The sequence below is a fragment of the Neomonachus schauinslandi genome, chromosome 10 (assembly GCF_002201575.2).
Source record: "Neomonachus schauinslandi chromosome 10, ASM220157v2, whole genome shotgun sequence".
NCBI classification, from domain to species: domain Eukaryota; kingdom Metazoa; phylum Chordata; class Mammalia; order Carnivora; family Phocidae; genus Neomonachus; species Neomonachus schauinslandi.
In genome coordinates, this window is record NC_058412.1 from 93,208,216 (window position 1) to 93,227,776 (window position 19,561).

The following is a 19,561-nucleotide window of genomic DNA, read 5'->3' on the forward strand; positions in this document are numbered from 1 at the left end:
AGCTATCCCAGAGCTTTGTGCATGAGCACCAGCACGTGCCCACCAACAAAAACAATGCAGTCAGTAGGCAGGGTGGGGAGGGGAGTTAGAGGGTACTGAATATGAGCTAGAGAAAGCTTCATCTTCCAAAATGGAAAGGTCATAGACATTGTCAGGAGTTGATATATCAAAGATAAAACTTCTATGAACACATTATTTGGTGTTCTGGGGGGTAACCACTGAGGAACTAACAATAGAAATGCCTCCAGGTAGTTGCCCCTCGAAAGAGGGCTTGGAAGGTAGAGACCAGCCTGCCTCACACACAGCCCTGCAGCCCAATTTAATCTTTTACTTTGTGCATGGCTTTTCTGATAAAAAAAATTAAATGATATGTATTTGGATGTCAAAAATATAGCATAATATTTTAGAATGACTCATGCCATTTAAAGGTCTGTTTAGAGGTTAAAGTTTGTAATGATATTTTATAACAGGTTGCCTTCTTGCTTTGGATTTAAGCTTTATTTTCATCATTAAAATTTTTTTTTTCTAAATCACAAAATTGGGACAAAACCATGAGAGAGTTGAAGAGAAGGAGATAGGAAAATAAATAAGAACTGGAAGACTTCCCCAGTGAATTCAGCAGCCTTTTTTGATCACTCTATGTACCTTTAATTTTTATGTCCTTCTGGAAAAATTAAATTAGAACTCCCTTTATCACTTCTTCATTTCATTTTTCCCGTTGTAAAAAGGGCAAGAGCTTAACGTGCCACAGACTAAAGCTGCAGGGGCAGCTGGACACACATGGGCAGATGCCCGAGTCTCTGGACAGCTGGCCGGGTCTTCCACTCACATTTTCCAAAGTCCACGATCCCAGGCAGCAGCTGGAACTCGGTGGGGCAGGTGGGGGTGGGGGGACAAGCTTAAGGGGCTACGGTGTTTTCTCCTGGTTTAATGTTTAAAAAGAGGAATACTTAACTATCAAAATAAGGTATGCCTCCAGTCCGTGTTTATCCTTTAATCAGAAAAAAAAAAATCCTTTTCTACACTGTGAAAAGTGGATTTCTTTAGTAGCAGCAGTAGTGGTGGTAGGAAGAGGAGGAGGACAAGAGAGAAAAGCAATCCCTCAGAGGCTGAACCCTACTCAACATGGCCCGCTCACAAGCAGGGCTGGCCTCACCTGGAAGCTTCTTAGAACCGCAGTGTATCAGCCGCCCCCAGCCCCTGCTCAGAATCTGCATTTTAATGAGATAGATGCACGGGGCTGTGGGTGCACATTATGGTTTGAGAGTGCTGCTCTAAGATACGGATGAGAGATTCTAGGTCAAGAAAATTCAAGTCCTGGTTCTTAGCCTTAGCTTAGAATCATCTGGGTGTTGTTGTTGTTGTTGTTGTTGTTGTTTTAAATGCTAATTGCTGGGCTCCACCCCAGAATAATTAAAACAGAGCCTCTGGGGGGTGGTGGGGCCTAGGCATGGGTATATTTCAAGTGTTCAAGCTGATGTCAACGTGTAGCCAAGGCTCAGAACATTAAGTACGTAATGCTGGGGGCTGCTCAGCTGTCTGTCCCCCATCGCACACTGCCTCCTCCTGGCTGGGCTCTGTGAAGAAAACCTGCACACGCTTCCCCCTGTCAAATCCACCGCCATTCACAAAATGGCCTAACCCAGTACCAGATAAAGCATGGCAGCGCCTGGGGTGGGGGCGGGTTGCTCCGTATTTGTCAGAAACAGACCCACCGTGGGAAGGCCCCTCTAGGTTCCCGGGAGAAAAAGACCCCATCTTGGAGTTACAAAGTCAACCTCCTTTCATCAAAGAAATGCCTTATTTTTGTGAACCACATGAAACACTAATGTGTGTTGCAAAGCGAAAATATTAAAATTCGCTTGCCTAAGACATTGAACAGCTTCCGTTGTCTCCAGCAATGTTCTCCTCAAATGTGGTTTGAGAATTTCATCCAAATGGAAAGCATGCATGGTCACTGGGTAATCAATCAGTCACATTTCCTAGTTTTATAACTGAGAGACAAAATAAAATAAGGGTTGACAGAAGGTGCGCATGTTTGAAATACTTTCGCATGAGCCCGTCACCACCGCCAAATGTTAGCCTCTTGAGGCATAAATTAATTTACCACAAACGCATGCCGGGTTGTGTCTGGATTCTGCTCTGGGGAGCAGGAAGTGTTAGACTTTTGGACAACAGCTTCAAGAATGACATTTCCCCAACTTGCTGTGATTTTTACCCTTGAGCAGAATGTTTTTCTTGGAATGGATTTCCGGGAGGAGATCCGGACATAATTCTCTTCACGTGTGTGCAGGCCTCTCTGGCACTTTTATGACGAGAGTGGCAGCTGTCCTGGTGGGAAGGCTCGCTCCCAACCCTGAGGACGTGTGCCCCGGATCACACACCGGCCGTTAGTCCCTGAGATCTTACCTGGTACTGCTGCCCGGTGCAGAGGATGAGATGGTCGTAGAGCACGATTTCCTCTTTGGAAAGCACCACGTGCTTGGCTGCTCGGTCTATGGCAGTCATTCTACCCACCACCACGTTGACCCAGGAGCACAGTGACATCAACGCGTAATCTTTGTCATGAAAACAGTGGCTACGGAGAGAAAAGCTCCGTCAGTGACATTTGAGCAGCTGACAGTGGGCATTAATTAGACATCTGGTGAGCTGGGTCAAGTCCCCTAGTGGGCCAAGTCTGTGCTCTTGCCGTGAGTATACCAGGACCCCGGCTAGATACCGGGAGACTTTTCGTTGTGAAACGTGTAGTCACAGATTGACATCTTCGCATTAAAGCTAAATCGTTCCACCCGGCATAGGCCAGTCTACAACAGGGAGGGCGTGTGTGTGTGCGCGTGCGTGCATCTGTGTCTCTGTGAAATCATTAATATATACTTTTTCTTCTGCTTCTATTTCATAGTGGGTGTAAACTGACTTTAGCTGTTGAATTGTCATGTCAACCACGGACTCAGAAGGAATGAGGAAGAAGAAAGTGACATTGCTGAGGATTCCCAAAGGCAGGGGTCAAGGTCCTGAATATTGAGAACCCTTCATATTTGCTAATGTTTTTTTCAAAATAAATGACTCATTCTTAGAATTAGTGTATGGATTCATGCCAAAACAACTACACATTTTATTTAAAGATGTCAATTAGGGAATGATGTTTGCTGAGAGTATAGTCCCTAGAGACTTTTGGGATTCACTCTGTAGAGCAAAGGTGATTTGTGGGGAACTGGTACTTCTGCAAACAGTGGGTCCAGATGGATAGGTTTTCTTCTCTGGGTTCCATTTGAGTTTGAGCATTCTACCCTAATGTGAGAAAAGTGGGGTTTTGGTGGCTTTAGGTTTATTTAAATAAAGAGTTTTATGAGGGTGGTTTCCAGAATTTTTTGAAAGGTCTGACCTCATGAACATGACCTTTTATTGATCCTGTTCTAAAGACCCAGAGTATAGGGTGGCAGAATAGTACGTGTTTCATTTACTTTTTTAATGAATTTATTTAGAGAGAGGGTGAGAGGGGGAAGGGGCAGAGGGAGAGAGAAGAATTTCAAGCAGACTTCGAGTTGAGCATGGAGCCTGACATGGGGCTCGATCTCATGACCCTGAGATCATGACCTGAGTGGGATGCTTAACCGACTGAGCCACCCAGGCACCCCAACATCTTTCATTTAAATCTAGGCTTTTCTGTACCATGGTCTGTGTCCCTGATTTGTCACCAATTAGAGTGGACCCCGGGAACTCTGAATGCCCTTTCAATACTTCAGTTTCTTGACCTCTTGACATGAGGTAACTGCCCTCCTCACATGCCTTGGCCATTGTACGGGATGAACATGAGAACGTTAAGGATGCTGTTTTGTCAAGTGGGATGTGTATGTGAAGGGTATTGTTCTAAATACTATTAATGATGCATAATCCTGTTTACCCTCCTTGGAGGCAAACAGGATTGTGAAGTGGTAATGGGAGAATATTTTTTCTTTTTGATCCACACGAGTCTGCTCTTACCACACAAAAAGAATTCTTGTAATGGATGCACATTAGACCCCGTTACAAGGGCCTGTGAAAGAGAAGGGGGCTCTGGGCTTTGTATCTCTCCATGAAACAACACTTAAAAACAAGAAAATTTCTTTTTAATAAGAAAAGAAAATCAGGGACTGGCCTGTCATCAGAATATAATAGATAGTGGGATGAAATTCTCTTTTAAAAAACCATTTTGGTAGCTCGAAGGAAAACAGGAAATTTTGCTGATTTTACACATTCATGAGAGACCCACAAAGGACTGTCCTTATTTGCTACACTGTCTCTTCATAATAGGAATGGTACTGTCAGTTGTCCAAGATGAGGAAAAATTAAATATAGTTCGTTCACAGGGATTAGTCTTATGAGGGTTTGCTCAAAGATAAAAGTTCTCAGGGGAAATTTGGGGAAGGTTAAGACAGTGTTATTTTTAATGACAGCAGGACAGTAATGTTGATAATGTCAGAATGCATATTTCAGAGTTAAAATCTGAAGCTCTGTCCCGTGGGAACTGGCATTAGGAATACTGGTTTTTTTAGGAACCTTCAGAAGCACTGACGAATGTGGGGTGCTTGCTTTTACAGTCTGTTACTACACTGAGTGACATCTGTCAGTTTAAAGTATCACTGTGTAGGTGACTACTGTTCATTCTGGGTCTTCCTTAATGTATCCATCAGGTAGGTGAAATTAGCCATTGGATACTGTTGGTGATAGTTTTCCAGAATTATTTCCTAAGCAAAGTTAATGAGCATTAGGATTCTAACATGGCAGGGACTGTCTCATGGATTGGTGACAACAGAAAGACCTCCACTAGAGTTCTCTGGAAGAAAGAGAAAGAACCAAAGAAGGAACATCAATAAAACTTCAGGTTTCTCAAGTGAGCTTGACCCTGACTCAACACTAATGTGGAAGTTTGTCTTCATAGAACATTCTGGAAACAGGTAATAAGGAAAAAAAAAAAACAGAATTGCAGGATGGGGAAATTTCTGGAAGGGGACATATGTACAGAGTGGCCAGCTTGCCCCCACAGCCAGTGGTCAGAAGACTTAGGCCAAAGCTCTAGGTGCAAAATTACAAGCAAACTCCAGGGGAGCAATTACAAGCAGGGTGGAGACATGCACTTCATGAAATCAGAACACTTCAGAACTGGAAAGAACCTCAGAGGTTTTCATAAATGATTTACTGTGTCACTGAAGAAGGAACATCACAATTAACATTCGCTATTCAAGGTTGATTGTCCAATTAGTGGATTTCTCCTGCTTCCGGTTTCTCCTCTCCTCCCACTGCCTTCCTTTCTGCTGTATCCCGGCATGTCATTAGCACCTCTACAAGAAACTGGCCTGGGGTGGGTGGGTGGGATGTGGGCGAGACAAAAAAATGGCTGTTCAAAAATTAATAACAACAATAATCAAAACACTGGCTAGGGCAAAGTTGAAAATTTGTATTCAGAATGAGGAATTTAAATTATTAAATTTATGGATGTCAAGATATTAGTTATCCATGGCCAGAGATCATTTCCTTTATTGAGGTAGGAGGACCATTTGAAAGGCAACATCCTATTTACATTTCAATTTGTGGCTTCTAAGAATTATGATAACATGAGTCTTCCACCCAGAGGCATCTGGCTGCATTGTTTAGTCCCTGTCCATAACCTGATTGAGAGAACTTTTGCAGGTACTTTTGGATGCAACTTTCATCTGTTTGACATTATTTATTACCTGCTGTGCGCCAAACACTATCCCAGATGCTGGGGACACACTGTGAACAAGACAAAAAAAATCCCTTCCCTATAGTAAACTAATGTTTACTATAGTAAACTCTAAAGAGTTTACATTATAGGTTAAGGATTCAGAATATAAAGAATAAACGTGATCTTAAAAGGCAAATTATAAAATATTTAGAAGAATTTCTGTAGCAAGAAAAAAACAAAGCAGAGGAAGGAGGACTGGAGTGTGTTGGGCGTGTGAAAAGTTGACATTTAAGCCAAGACTCCAAGGTGGAGACCTGCCCGCTGTGTTTCAGAAACATCAAGGAGACTACGGTGGCTAGAGTGGAGAAAACAAGGGTAACAGTGGTAAAAGATGAAGTCAAAGAAGTAAGCAGACAGGGATGGATTTTAGGTTGGAACTTTCTAGAAGTTTCTGTGAGGATGGAAATATTCTGTAGCTGCGCTATCTGATATGGCAGCTACTAGCCACGTGGAGCTGTCTGAGCACTCCAAAATATAGCTAATGTAATTGAGGAGCTGAATTTTTAATCTCATTTAACTTTACTGAAGTTACATTTAAATAGCCCCATGTGGCTAGTAGCCACCATATTGAACAGTGCTGTTCTAGGCTGTTCTGTAGTTGACACGATCTGATTCATATTTGTGTGGCATTGCTCTGGCTATTGTGTTGAGAATATGGAGAGGCAAGGACAGAAGCAGGACCACCAGGTGACTCTCCACCTAGCCACATGTGGGTCCCATGCTGAATCACACCAGCAGAAAGCCATTTGCTAGCTGTTCTCTCCTGTATCATACCTAACATGGGGGCTGACAGAAACCTTCATCAAGCTGACTAAACTGCTCTTCATGAGACGTTAATCAACAAGACCAACATTTCCTGGGAATCGTGTCATTTGGAAGACAGGCAATGATGGAAGGATGCACATGGGTTGATCCTCTACCCTTTGTCAGAACTTGCTGTTATAGTAATTTTAACAGAAAAACTCCAGCAAGGTTGGCTTATCATACACTTTTCACAGTCAAAAAATCCAAAGCTCAGAGAAATGAAATCCCCTTTGTAATAGGGGCATCCACCTGAATCTGCACCTATCCGGCTCAAAACCCATGCCTTTTTTACTGCCAAGATGCTGTCCTTCAATAAAAATAAAATTCCAAAGTCTGATGTAAGTATTAGGTCAAAGTGAGCCTGGTTCTGCTGGCAAGGAGTTGCGGCCGTTTTTCTCACTGTTTGAAGATCTCTTCATCATGGATTCTAAAATGAACACCCTGAGAGGGAACAATTTCCTTCCTCCTCGTTGGAAAAATTGGGACATTGTTTCTAGAGGTGGGGAGCCTAGTAATTCTTGTACCCATGCTTTGCTACAGGAAATTAAAATTAATGCAAGTTGTGTGATAATGAAATGGCATTTTCTAGAACAGATGTTGACAAATAGTGATTCTACTGGGATGCAAACAATGAAGCTTGCCCAGACCGGCAAGAAGGTCGTAGCAGATCAGCCCCTCATGACAAAGGGCCCGGGGTTAGGGGTGTGAGACCCACACCCCAGCGAAGTGCCCCGTCTTTATCTCCCAACTCTGAACTTTGGGGGAGTAACCTGGTCTGATGCAAATACAGTCACCAAGCTTCCCTGCGCTATAGTGTCACTTGGAAGCCAAGTGCAGGAGGTAGCTGTGTCAGCAGGTTGGAAGAGGGCAGACATCTCCCCACAAATACAAAATGGCAGCCCAACTCTCCATTCCCTCATTAACAGATTTGTACTTATATGTTCTAAGTGAGTTTGAACTCTGGGAGAAAAGCCTGCCACCCTTCCCTTTCCAGCCTGAAATCGACTACAGTTGACCCGTGAACAACACGGGTTTGAACTGCATGGGTCCACTTACACATGGATTTTTTTTTTTTTCCTCCATAAATACAGTACAGGGCTGTAAATGTATTTTCTCTTCCTTGTGATTTTCTTAATAACATTTTCTTTTCTCTAGCTTACTTTAAGAATACAGTATATATTACATGTAACATACAAAATAATTGACTGCTTATGTTATTGGTAAGGCTTCTGGTCAACAGTAGGATATTACTGGTTAAGATTTAGGGGAGTCAAAAGTTGCATGCAGATTTTGGACTGCATGGGGGTCAGCACCCCTATAACCCCGTGTCATTCAAGGGTCAACTGTATTGTCCACACAAATGAGGACATTTAGGCCTCAGAATGAAAAAACAAATGGAATTCTTACTCGCTTGCTAAAAACTTCCTTTGTTCGGTGCCCAGAAGCTTTTTTCCAGGGAGTCCATGGGTTGAAATCAGGGTGAGATTACTAAACTTCAGGTGAGAGCTAAGGAGAGAGAAGAGAACACATAAAAAAGGAGGTAAAGCCGGACTTGGTGAATTATATATAATTCCATTTAACCTTATTTCATGTGTCATCCAATTGTTGCACTTTTCTTTTCAGCAACTCTTTTTGCACAAACCTTCCAACAGAACCGACCATTTCAATGAAAGAAGGAAGATGGTTCTGGAGCAGCTAACTGCAGAAACTTCCCAAAGCTACAGTACTGTCATGCCAGGTACCATTTCATTTTTTAAAAATTTGCTTCTCCGAGTGAAGCAAAATAAAGCCCAACATTGGGAGGAGGGAGGAAAACTGAATATAAACTAATGCACAGTTCAAATTTCAGACTACTTCTAAGAATTGCTTGGGATCACAACCACCATAGCTGACACCTTCTGAATGCTTACCATCAAGTGCTTTGTGCGTCCCTCATTTGGTCCTCGAAGCAGCAATACCATGAGGTCAGTAAAAATATCCCTATTTATTATGTGGAACTGAGGCAAAGTGATGTGCTCAAGACTATACAGCAGGAGAGTCTGAAGGCAGGGCATGAAGCCAGGCTGTCTGGTTCCAGCATCTTCTCACCTAACCTCTGTCTCCATTGTCCTGTAGACACCAAGCTGTTGACAAGGATCCAAAGATCATCTAATCCCCACTGGTCAACATTAACTTTATTATTTTCATATATATATACATACATATATATATATGGCACACCTTGCATTTACTTCAAAAGATATATATATATATATTATTTTCAGATCTCTCTTTCCTTCTCATATATATATATATATATATATCTCAATTACTCAAATCGGATACCAAAATATCACCTAGGAGAAAATTCTAGAAGGTTGCTTTTAGAAGCAAAACTGCTTTATATTTGCATCAGACTTTCCAGGGCCCGAGACACGTTCATGGACATTATCATAGAGATTAATCTTCAAGGCGGTTTGTGCCAGAGGTAGGGGGCAGGTTGTTATTATCTGCATTTCATATAGAGGAAAATCAAGGTTGGAAATACCAGGTAATTTGTTCACGGTCCCGAAGCTCACGGGCAGCAGGACCTGAGGTGAGAGCCATGTCTCTTCTGACCCCCAGCAGTGCCCTCTGCACTCACTTGGCTGTCCTCTAAACAGTCCCATGAGCGATGTTGGGTAGCACGACGCAAGCACGTAAGCAGAGGCTGCTAAGGACTGACATGCTCAAGACTCACTCCCTATTTCCCCTTATGTATTAAAATACTCTTGCCGCAAATTTGCCCTCCAGCTCAAGTCAGCAAAACTTTATGGGTGAGTTGATCTTTTCATAGGATGGTGAGAAAGATATTTCTCTCTAAAATCTCTTCTGAGTTCACACCTCCCCTTAAACCAACCAAATGCCAAGAAAAAAACCTTCACCAGGTTCAAGGGGAAAACCTGCCCTCCTTTCCCATGAGGAAATTGGAAATTTTCCAAACGTGGAAATGCTATCAATTTACTGACAATCTGTTAAGTACCACTGAAAACAGGAGACTTTTGGTAACAGCATGGGCCGGCAATGTAATAAAACTCAACTGCACCTGACATTTAAAAATAGCTAAATATTATGAAAGGTTGTGTTCTGAAGTCTCTAAGGATGCATGTCATTTAAGAATGAATATTCCTATTTGATACAAAGAAAACCAAGCACATCTTATCCTCTAATAATAAGAATAAAATTTTTGAATATGTTCAAATAACATAAAGGTCACAGTTAACCCCAGCTACTTTGCACACTGATGACAGGTCTTTAATCTAGTTCCATTTAACAGAAAATGCAAATAATAATACGTGTTTATGCCCACATGAAGTTAAAATTTATTTTGGCTTTGGTGCCTATGTGATGGAAATGTGGTTTATGTTGGACTAATAATACAGTTATATACAGGCCGTTTTTACAGCTCTATGTGAACAGGCGGCTTAGTAATTATCCAGCTATATCTTTTACTACAAAAACAATCCTTTTGGCACTGAGTAATTTGAACGATCTAACAACATGGATCAAATGACTCCTAAATTGCCAAATTGCCACACTATAATATCCTGAATTATGCAATTGTGCAATTAAGGACTTCTCCAAAAGATTTTGAGTGGGGGGCATTGTCTGGATTTTTATCTATAAGGGCACCAGCTTTCCACTCCTTTTCTTTCACCTTAGCTAAATTCCTTTTGCCTTCTTCACTGTGGCTGCTCTGGTCCTTTATCCAGTCCTCAAGGTCACTACTTTAGCCTTTCTTGTTCCCCCTCTGGTCCCCTTTCCTCATTCGCAAGTGAGTACATCTCCCACATCATAAAGAAAACAGAGACCAGCCACCAGGCTCCCCCCAACCCCATTTCCCTTTTTGTTACCTCTAGTAACATCGACAAGAGCATTCTTTCATTCCCCCTAATTCAGAAGACAGGTTCTCCCCATTAACCCTGTCTCTTCTTCATGTTCCTCCCCTATCTCTCCCTATTTCTATACCAGCACTCTTTTCTTACAACTGTATTTAATAAACCTGGAAGTAACCAGTACATGCTGATAAGGTGGAATCATGCAGTCAACAGGGGCCATGGCCCTGCTTGTCTGTTTCTCCAAGACGGCTTCCATTCTCAAGGTCCCCTCAGGCCCAAGGTGGTTCCTGGAGCTCCAGACATCACACCCCATATCCACATTACAGGCAGAAGGAAGGAGGAATGGGTGGAAAGGGCTGCCCATTAAGAAGAGACTAAAATTCTCATGTGATATTTCTGCTTACGTTGCCGAAACTCAGTGATACAGCCTAGGCATTTGGAAATGGTGGTAGAACAATGTGGCAGAACAGAAACATGGGGTAGAAAGGGAATCTGGAAAATGTGGTTTTTCAAAAACCACATTGCCCAAGGTTCTGTTACCAGGAACAAAGTGCAGCATACATACTGGGAGGCAACTAGAAATCTCTACTCATGCTGACTCATGAAAGAAGGATAGGTGGGCATGGGGGAAGATCCTTCTATCAATCAGGGTCCAGGCAGGTAATAGGTGGCTAACTCCATGGGGTTCAAATGAACAGAGGCAGAGGTGTGTGCAGGGTTCTAGGAACCGGAAGGGGATGGGGAGTCATCCAGGAACTCACAAGTGTAGGATGCTATTCCTGATGTGAATGGAGGAAATAGGGACAGCGGGAGTGATGACAGAGACCCCAGCCAAAAGCTGCAGCCATAGAACATGCTGCCTGGGACAACATTATCTTAAGGTTCTCTTCTATGATTGTTTTTTGCACGAGGTCTTCCTCCTTTGCCCATCTATCCCTGCTCACGAGCTTCCCAATCTTCGTGCCTGCTTCCTGGGCCATGCTACCTACCACCATGACTTCCTGTTACATATTTATACTATACCTTCCTTCTGAGCTTGAAACCCAATTTCCAAATGCCTACCAGTCCTAATGGGGCTGCTCCATAGGCATTCCAAATTCAGTATGTGTCCAAAGACAGGTCTTTGGAGCCCCATTCCGTTGCTCCTTTATCTCCATCAAAGGCATGACCAACTAACCATCTCTCAAGTTAGGGATTGGAGAGTCAACTTCAGACTCCTCCCCTCTTTCTCACTTTCCACAACTGGTCACCATGTCCAGTCACTTTTACCTGGTCCAAATGTCTTGAATGCGCCCCGCCCGACATTCCTGGGACACATTGCCGTAGCTCACCTTCTTGCCTAGAGAAAGTCTCAGGTGAGTTTCTCTGGCACAAGTCTCTCTCTCTCTCCTGCCCATCTTCCACACAGCCATTGGAAACCTCTTTTTAAATTAAATCAAATCTCAATCGTTCCTGGTTTTAGGTTTCCACATTTGCTCACCACTTCGATAGCAGCAGAGCAGAGTGGCTAAGACCATGGGCTAAAGAGTCAGATTGCCTCAGTTGGACCCCAGGCTCCAGTACTTTCTAGCCTTTTGACCTTGGGAAAGTGGCAACTTATTTAACCTCTCTGTGGCTCAGTTCCCTAATCTGTAAAATGGGAATAATAGAACCTAATGCCTTATAGGGGTGCTGTGAGGATTACATGATAGTATCTGTAAATGTTTAGAATATTGCCTGCTGCATAGAACATTTGCAATAAATAACAATTTTAAATAAAATACTTTAAAACATTAAGTTCAAATGCATGAGCATGGTATGTAAGGCCCTTATATCAGGGCCTAACCTAACCTCTTTAATCTTCTTGTTATTCAGTGAAGGTTCCCTGCCTCTTTCATGCCTTTATATGAATGTGTCCACATTTTTCTCCAAGCTTGTATTTTTTTAATTTAATTTTTAATCTGATTCAGAAACATCCAAGTATTTAATTTCTTAAATTGATAACTATCTAAAAATATTGCTCAGTCAGTTAAGCATCTGCCTTCGGCTCATGTCATGATCCCAGGGTCCTGGGATCCAGGCCCACCTTGGGCTCCCCAGTCAGCAGAAAGCCTGTTTCTCCCTCTCCCTCTGCCTACTGCTCTCCCTGCTGTGTTCTCTCTCTCTCTGTCAAATAAAGAAATAAAGTCTTTAAAAAATAATAAAAATATTGGTCCAAGATAATAAAGTTTATAATCTACAATTTTAGTAGATTTTAGCTCTTCTGAGGATGAAATATGGAGAACAAATGTTTCAGACTTTTAATTTGATGACCGATGAATATTTTAAAAGTTCCTGCAAACAGAGCAGTGAGTCACAGGGTACATCTTGGATTTGGACACACAGTAGACAAAATGGCAGGAACAGCAGGACCACAGAAAAAACACGGTTCTCAGATCTAATGGTGTTGGCTTCATGTACATAAACAATATCTAACATCACTGTGAGCCCTCTACTCCAAAATCAAAGGTCACGGTGTCATGGAAAAAATTTTAAAAAGTTCAAGTTAAGTGCTCAAGCCAATGAAACATTAAACAAGTGCACCTGCATTTTCACAGCAGATAATTCCAGTGGGGATTTTATGTTGCTGTGGATACAAAGGGAGGAACAGCTCAAAGATACTTGTAAAGCAGGGAGGGATTAGAGTATCCAGGGAAATAAGTAAAAGGTATTGCGTTTCATTCCATGCTTCAGGAGGACAGCTACAAAATTAGGTCTAAACATCCTTATCCTTCAAATAAAGAGGGTCACATTGCCAATTTATTGTGAACACGATAAAAGAAACATAAAACTTTTCATGTTGCTTACCCTTCTGGGCAATAGAAACCTGTCAGCCTGCCAAGTGAATGCTTATTATTTTTATTTTTAAATTTTTCCTGTTTTTTTTTTTTTTGGCAAAGCAAGGGCAACCAAAGCCAGTGATTTAATTAACTGCTTTCATTAATGCTTTTATTTGAATAAATAGATAATGCAGAGAGAAAATAATTATCTCACATCAATCTAAATGTTACCATTTAATTTACTAAAATTTCTGCTTTCTGAATTGTTCACAACAATGACAAAAATGTTTGCCAAATTACAGTAAATCCTAGCTCAAGACAGGTATTTAACCTAACTGCTTATTTAAGGAGTCAAAGAATAACTCAGATCTAATTCAGTCTTAATGATATTTACACAATGTCACAAAATTCATGGTGAAATGCTATAGATGGAACTTAAAAGTTGGGAGTTATGTGAATTTCCAATACCAAAGAAAAATATAAGGCAAAACAAGTCAAAATATTTATGATACATTTATTAAGAGAATCTACCCGTTTTTCCCTGAAAAAAATTTTTAACTTTCTTTGGCAATATTATTTTGTTTAGATCACCAAAAGAGATTTTTTTTTGACAAGGGCCTTGGCTCCTTCGTTTTTGTTGTGTTAGTAAAAACAGCACTGCCCCTGGCCACCCAGCTGTCAGTAATGACACACTCAGACCTCCAGGGGGAGACCAAAGAAAGAGAGACCCAAAGAGGGTGTGGTTAAGGATTCTGAGCACTTCTAAAAGTGGGTGGAGTGTTCATGGGGTGAGGAAGAAGTTCAAAGCTCTCTCCCTAACCCTTTTTCTTTCTTCTCTTGGGTGCCATCTTGTGTGGCTCTCCTATTCATGGAAGCCTCCCCCCCGCCACCCCCACCCCACCCCCGCCGTAGGAACCAGCATGGGGCCTGGAGAAAAGGACCAAGCAGCAAGTCTCTTAAATCTGCCTGAGTCCAGGCTTGTGTCCTGGGACAACGAATCTAGAATCAACACTGAACCCAACAATAAGGTCTGGGTGCCTGCCTGGAGTAATGTAGGTGCTCTGTGAATTCTCCAGGGACCCATCAGGAGAGATGGGTGGTGCCCGGGGTAAGGGACTAGGGGGAAGGTCTGGGGATTCAGGATCTCAGATGAATAGCTTGTGTATCTCTGCATAAAAGTAAAACATAAACCTTACTGAAAAAATGAAAACGAATGTAATGTTTGAAATGGTCACTGAACGAAGAAGAATAAAATTCAGAAGTTCTGGCAAAAGAAACTAAAATGAAATTGAATTTTGCTTTATAATGTATGGGAAATGATTATATATATATGAAGTAAAAATGTTATACATTTATACTTTGAACATATTTTTATATACATGGAGCATATACAAGATGTAATACCAAGACGGCAGTTACAAAAGACCAGCTGGAAAGCCTTTGCACGCAAGAGATGGCAAAATATAAGACACCAATCAATCAGGTCCCTAAGACTGGAATAAAGCATTGTGGGGATTCAACAGTGAGTGAGATCACTTCTGGAGGCCTGGGGGTGGGGATGAGGACGGGTTTTATGTTTGAAGCAAATGCTGGTGGATACAAGGCTTTATTAACACCATAAGGTCAGGTTTCCTCATGCTTGACAGATAGATCTTGTTTGACCTTTATTCTTAATGGTGATAGTTTAAGCATGAAGTATATGAAATGCTTTCTACTAGGTCCAATTTAGCGTGTAAATACAATGATAATGGGGTAATGACTTCAGCTATGTCATGTTTAATGATAAGTTAATAATTATGCCTGGTAAGCCCTGAAGTAATGATATGACCTAGAAGTTATATGATTTGTTGATAATTAGAAAATGTGGTTGGGAAAACAAGCTCGTAAAAACAGGTTAATTACAATGACCAGTTATAGGGGGAAATAGGTTTCCTTATGGATAAGACTGCCAATTTTGAGAAAATGTCTACATAAATGGTTACAGTACCCAGGTGCATGTCAGAGTTACATGGGGAGTCTTAAAGATACAGATTCCTAGGACCCACCCTAGCCTGGGAATTATAGCTACAGGAATGGGGGCCCAGGAAACTTTTTAAAACTACCACCTCCAACTCCACCTGCACCCCCACTAGTAGCTTTGATGTACAGAATTGTTGAGTCTGGAATTTTCACAATCTGTTGCTTATAGAAAAAGTTACTCAACATTAACCTCATGTCTAGGAAGCTGATCACAACATTTTTCTTCGTCACAGGTTCTTAAAATACAAGGAAATTCAAGGTTTGTTTTTGTTTTTTTTTTAAGCCCAAGTACCTTATTGGGAAGATTCTGGTTATCCCTTTGAAAGAAATGCTCTTCAGAGAACTGCAGTTAGAGATCAACATGGTCTCCAGAGGCCATGGGCCCAGTAACTGGCCTTGCCTGGTCTGGGTCTCACATAGTGGCTCCAAGTGCTCCAATTGTCCAGAGGGGATGGCTACCTGGCACCCCTACAGAAGGACCATTCCTGGGGCTTCCAGGCCTGTCCTCCAAATTCCCACCCAATATCAAATGGTGTAAGGGAAGTGCCCGTCTGACACCTCCTTATTCCCTCAAAGTGCTCGTAGCCACTTCTATTTGCTTGCACCCGGTCAACACAATTCAAATGGTGGGTGTTATGGGGAAGCAAGAAAGTGACTAGTGGATTCTGAGCTGAGGCTGGTCGGGGAGGTGTGACTGGGAGTGTATGGTGTCCGTTGTCTTTTGAGGAGTGAGGCTGCAAATGAGAAAGGTGGGGACAGTAGGATGAAGACAGATAGTATTGACCAGTGCCACTGATGTCCAAGTAACTCCCTAGAGGACTTGTTTAAACAGAGATCTCCAAGTTTCTGATATAGTAGGTCTGGGGTGAGACCTGTGAATTTGTATTTCTAACAAGTTCCCAAATGATGTCCATGTTGGTGGTCCATTTTGAGAACCACTGTTTAGGCACAGAAAAATGAGAGGCTCCCAGGGGTTTTGGGTGCTTAAGAAAAGTAGGTGGAGTTTAATATAAGTTTTAATGAAGGAAGTATATGATCCCATTAAGTATTTGAGACACATGAGTAAAGACTGAAATTTCTGTCTTGGCCTTGTTTTTTTTAATTTAAGGGAACTCCTGGATTTGGGGTGGGGAGGTGCACTCAGAGCCCCCAAGACTTACATAATAAACTTGAGGTTAGTGGCAGAATAGAGGACCCAAAATATGTCCAGATTAAGGTTTGCAAAGCATTCAAGTATCATGAAAAAGCCTAAGAAACATCCATTGGCAGCCCATAAAGCAGTGATGATCAGTGGGAGCCAGAGATGTGGCCCTTATGACCATGACAGTCTTTGGTGCATAAGGGATTTATACATTCCTGAGTCTGGGTAGACAGCTAAAAGGACAGGGCACAACTCCAGTTTTCTCCATAGTCAAGCAACTTTGCAAAATGGAAATACCCCAGAGTGTTGGTCAGCTTGCTTGGTCCTCATGTTGTTAAACCAGAGATGGTGGCCATTTTAACTGAACCGCAAGAGAAGGTCTTTGCCAGACCAGGAACTCTTGCAAGGAACAGACACATACGCTGGCAGGAAACACCTGTGATTCATCCCTAATCCTTGGGGAAGAAAGCATCTTTCATATTAAGGCTCTACCTCCCCAGTCTCTTCCCTCATATGAGAGACAATGCAAGGCTGCCACAAGGGAACTAGATATGCAGATTTAATTAATGGGGCAGTGTCAGTCTAATAAATTTTGAGTGCTAGGCTTTTCCAGATGCTTTGCATGTATCACCTGATTTAACCCCCGTGCCAGTGAGGAGGAGAGATTCTGGATTCTCTCCCTGTTGTACAGATGAAGATGGTAAGGTTCACAGATGTTGGATGATTTTCCTGGGCCCCATCAGTCATGGCAGAACACCGACTCTCTCCATTACACCCTAACTCAGTGGTTCTCGCACCCCACCCCCTAGAGGGGTGTGAGAACACAGATCCCTGCCCCCTGCTTCCCCCCCCATTTCTAATTCAATCCTTACAGGGTAGCACCTGAGTGTCCACATCTCCAGCAGGTCCCCAAGTGATACGGAAGTGCTGGTCCACAGACCACAATTTGAAAACTACTGATCTAACCTTATGTCTGTTCCAAAGTAGAAATAAAGTATTTGCCAAGAGTGGTCCCTCAAGGCCGTTTTTTTTTCCCAGCAAAGGTTTCTGGTACACCTGGGGTCTCTCCAGAGCTACAAGAACACCTGGGAAGAAAGGTGGCCATGAAATCCTTTTGCTACAGCCTTATCTAGCCTCGCTTTTTCTCTGCCTTCATCTCTGCCCACATGCTTCACTAAAGGACAATGGAATATTAAGAAAGAAAGAACAAACTAAAGAAATGGGCATGGTAGGGAGCTTACCCACATTACCTGCAAAAGGTTCTCCCACACTGATGCCTTCCTGCCCCTCTCTGCCTGGGGGCATCCTCTGCCCAGGGGAGATGGAGGGACAGGCTGCAAGAACAGCCAAAGGTGACCATGTGACCAGAAGGATGTTAACTGGTGGGTAAATATTCTACCTCCCTCATGAGAAGAGGGGCCACTCTCTGTTGTGTCTTCGAGGGCCCCAGTATGGGATTATGTCTCAGTTGCCCACAGTGACCCACTGACCAATGCTTTTTGGGGGTTTTGTTGACTTCCCTCCCTTTCCCACCTCATCACCCTGCGGTTCAGGTAATTTCCTGGGATCACCCCAACTAAACTGCTTGCACCCAAATTCTTTGTGTTCAGCTTTTGAAGGACTACAACCCAAGACAGGCGCTGACATCGTCATTTGAAAATGATCTGATAGTAGAGGGTGGAGGGTGGGTGAGTCTATTACTCAGTCCACACATGTGGTTTGTACTTTGTGTGATGGTGAAGAACGCATTCCCTACTTAACCCCAAAGAATCACACACACACACACACACACACACACAAAACACACAAAAAATTGACAATAAGCTTATCCCCCAAAGACCTAATATTGCTCAAAGAGTGTTGCTTTTCTTTTGTTCCGGGAGTCTCTAAAGTGGGTAGTAGGAGATAAGAGAAGTTATTCTGAAATGAGCAGGAATGGACAATTTCAGTAAATGAAGATTTTTTTCATTTAACATTAATTACATTTAAATCTTGGAATCAGATTAGGAAACTCAACTGTGATTAGCAACACCAGGGAGTCTGGGTCATTATCTTCTGGTGGCAGAACGTCAGCTCTTTCTGCCTGGGAAGGCTGGGCCTCTGAGCTCCACATAGGGCTGTCCCTCCCCCTCCCCTCCCCCACCCGACCCCAGCCACCAGACAGTCGGGGCCTCGGTGCGGGCCACCTGACCGGTCCCACTGTGATGCCCACATAACAAGAGGCAAGACGCCACCTGCTGCCGGTGATCTCTGCCTGCTCCCCAGGCAAAGCGGGGACAGTAGTGCACGTGCTCCGGGCCAGGCCGCCGTGTTGTGTTGGCCCAGGTACCAAAAGGACAATCGGAGAGAGTACATGGCCACCCATTCAGGGGGCTGAGACCAACAGTACGGAACAATGACAACCACCAACCTGTTCGGGGCTTTAGCTCTGAGATCAGCAAGTAAGCACCAACTATTTAATTAGTCACCTAATTAGTGACAGGCCACACTGAAGGTTTCAGATGTCCTCAGACGAATGTAGAGATAAAAAGTCTAATTAAGCCACAAGCGCCGGGCTGGCTGCTGCCAGAGCCCACAGCGGCGCCGGATGTGCGGCCCGCTGACAGGAGGTTCGGTCATCTGGTCCCAACTGCGGCTTCACAGATGTGCCCTCCCTGGTCCACGCTCTCCTTAGTCACCGCAACGCACCCAACCAGATGAGGGATTCAGGTTTGAGTAGAAAATCAGAGACTTGCTTCCCCACTGGATGAGATTATTCGGTTGGTTTTTCGAGAAAACTCTTCCCCGTGGTGAAAGTGGAAGGGAAGGGGAGCCTGGGCCCTTCGCAGCCACCAGGGCTCTCTGTGAATCCAAGCGTGTGTTTCTCTAAGGCACACAAAGGGTCGTCGGGACACCACCCAGGGCTGCTTTCAGTCACTGTCATCCCAGGATGCCACTGCAGGCTCCTCGAGAGATTCTTTACCTCAGGATTTAATTAGGAAGGATTTTAAAATAATGGATTAAAAGGAACTGCTCCATAATTAGGAGTAAATAATATAATGCACAGAAGCATAGAGACACACGAGCTGAAACAGAATAAACCCGTAACTGCTTCGGCTCAGTGAGTTCATGCCCAAGAGAGAGCGAAGGAGCTGTTCTGTGTAATTCTTGGCGGGGCTTTTAATCCATTATTTTAAAATCCTTCCTAATTAAATCCTGA

General features: G+C 43.0%; 1 protein-coding gene across 1 annotated transcript in view; it reads right to left on the bottom strand.

The window, feature by feature from the left end:
- CFAP61 (cilia and flagella associated protein 61) overlaps positions 1 to 19,561 on the bottom strand; it is a 290,863-nt gene that overhangs the window by 97,045 nt on the left and 174,257 nt on the right. The window contains exons 18-19 of the mRNA XM_044918685.1: positions 7,955 to 8,053; positions 2,410 to 2,578 (exon numbers count right to left, since the gene is read on the bottom strand). Coding sequence (XP_044774620.1) covers positions 2,410 to 2,578; positions 7,955 to 8,053 — 268 coding nt within the window. The remainder of the gene's footprint in view (positions 1 to 2,409; positions 2,579 to 7,954; positions 8,054 to 19,561) is intronic.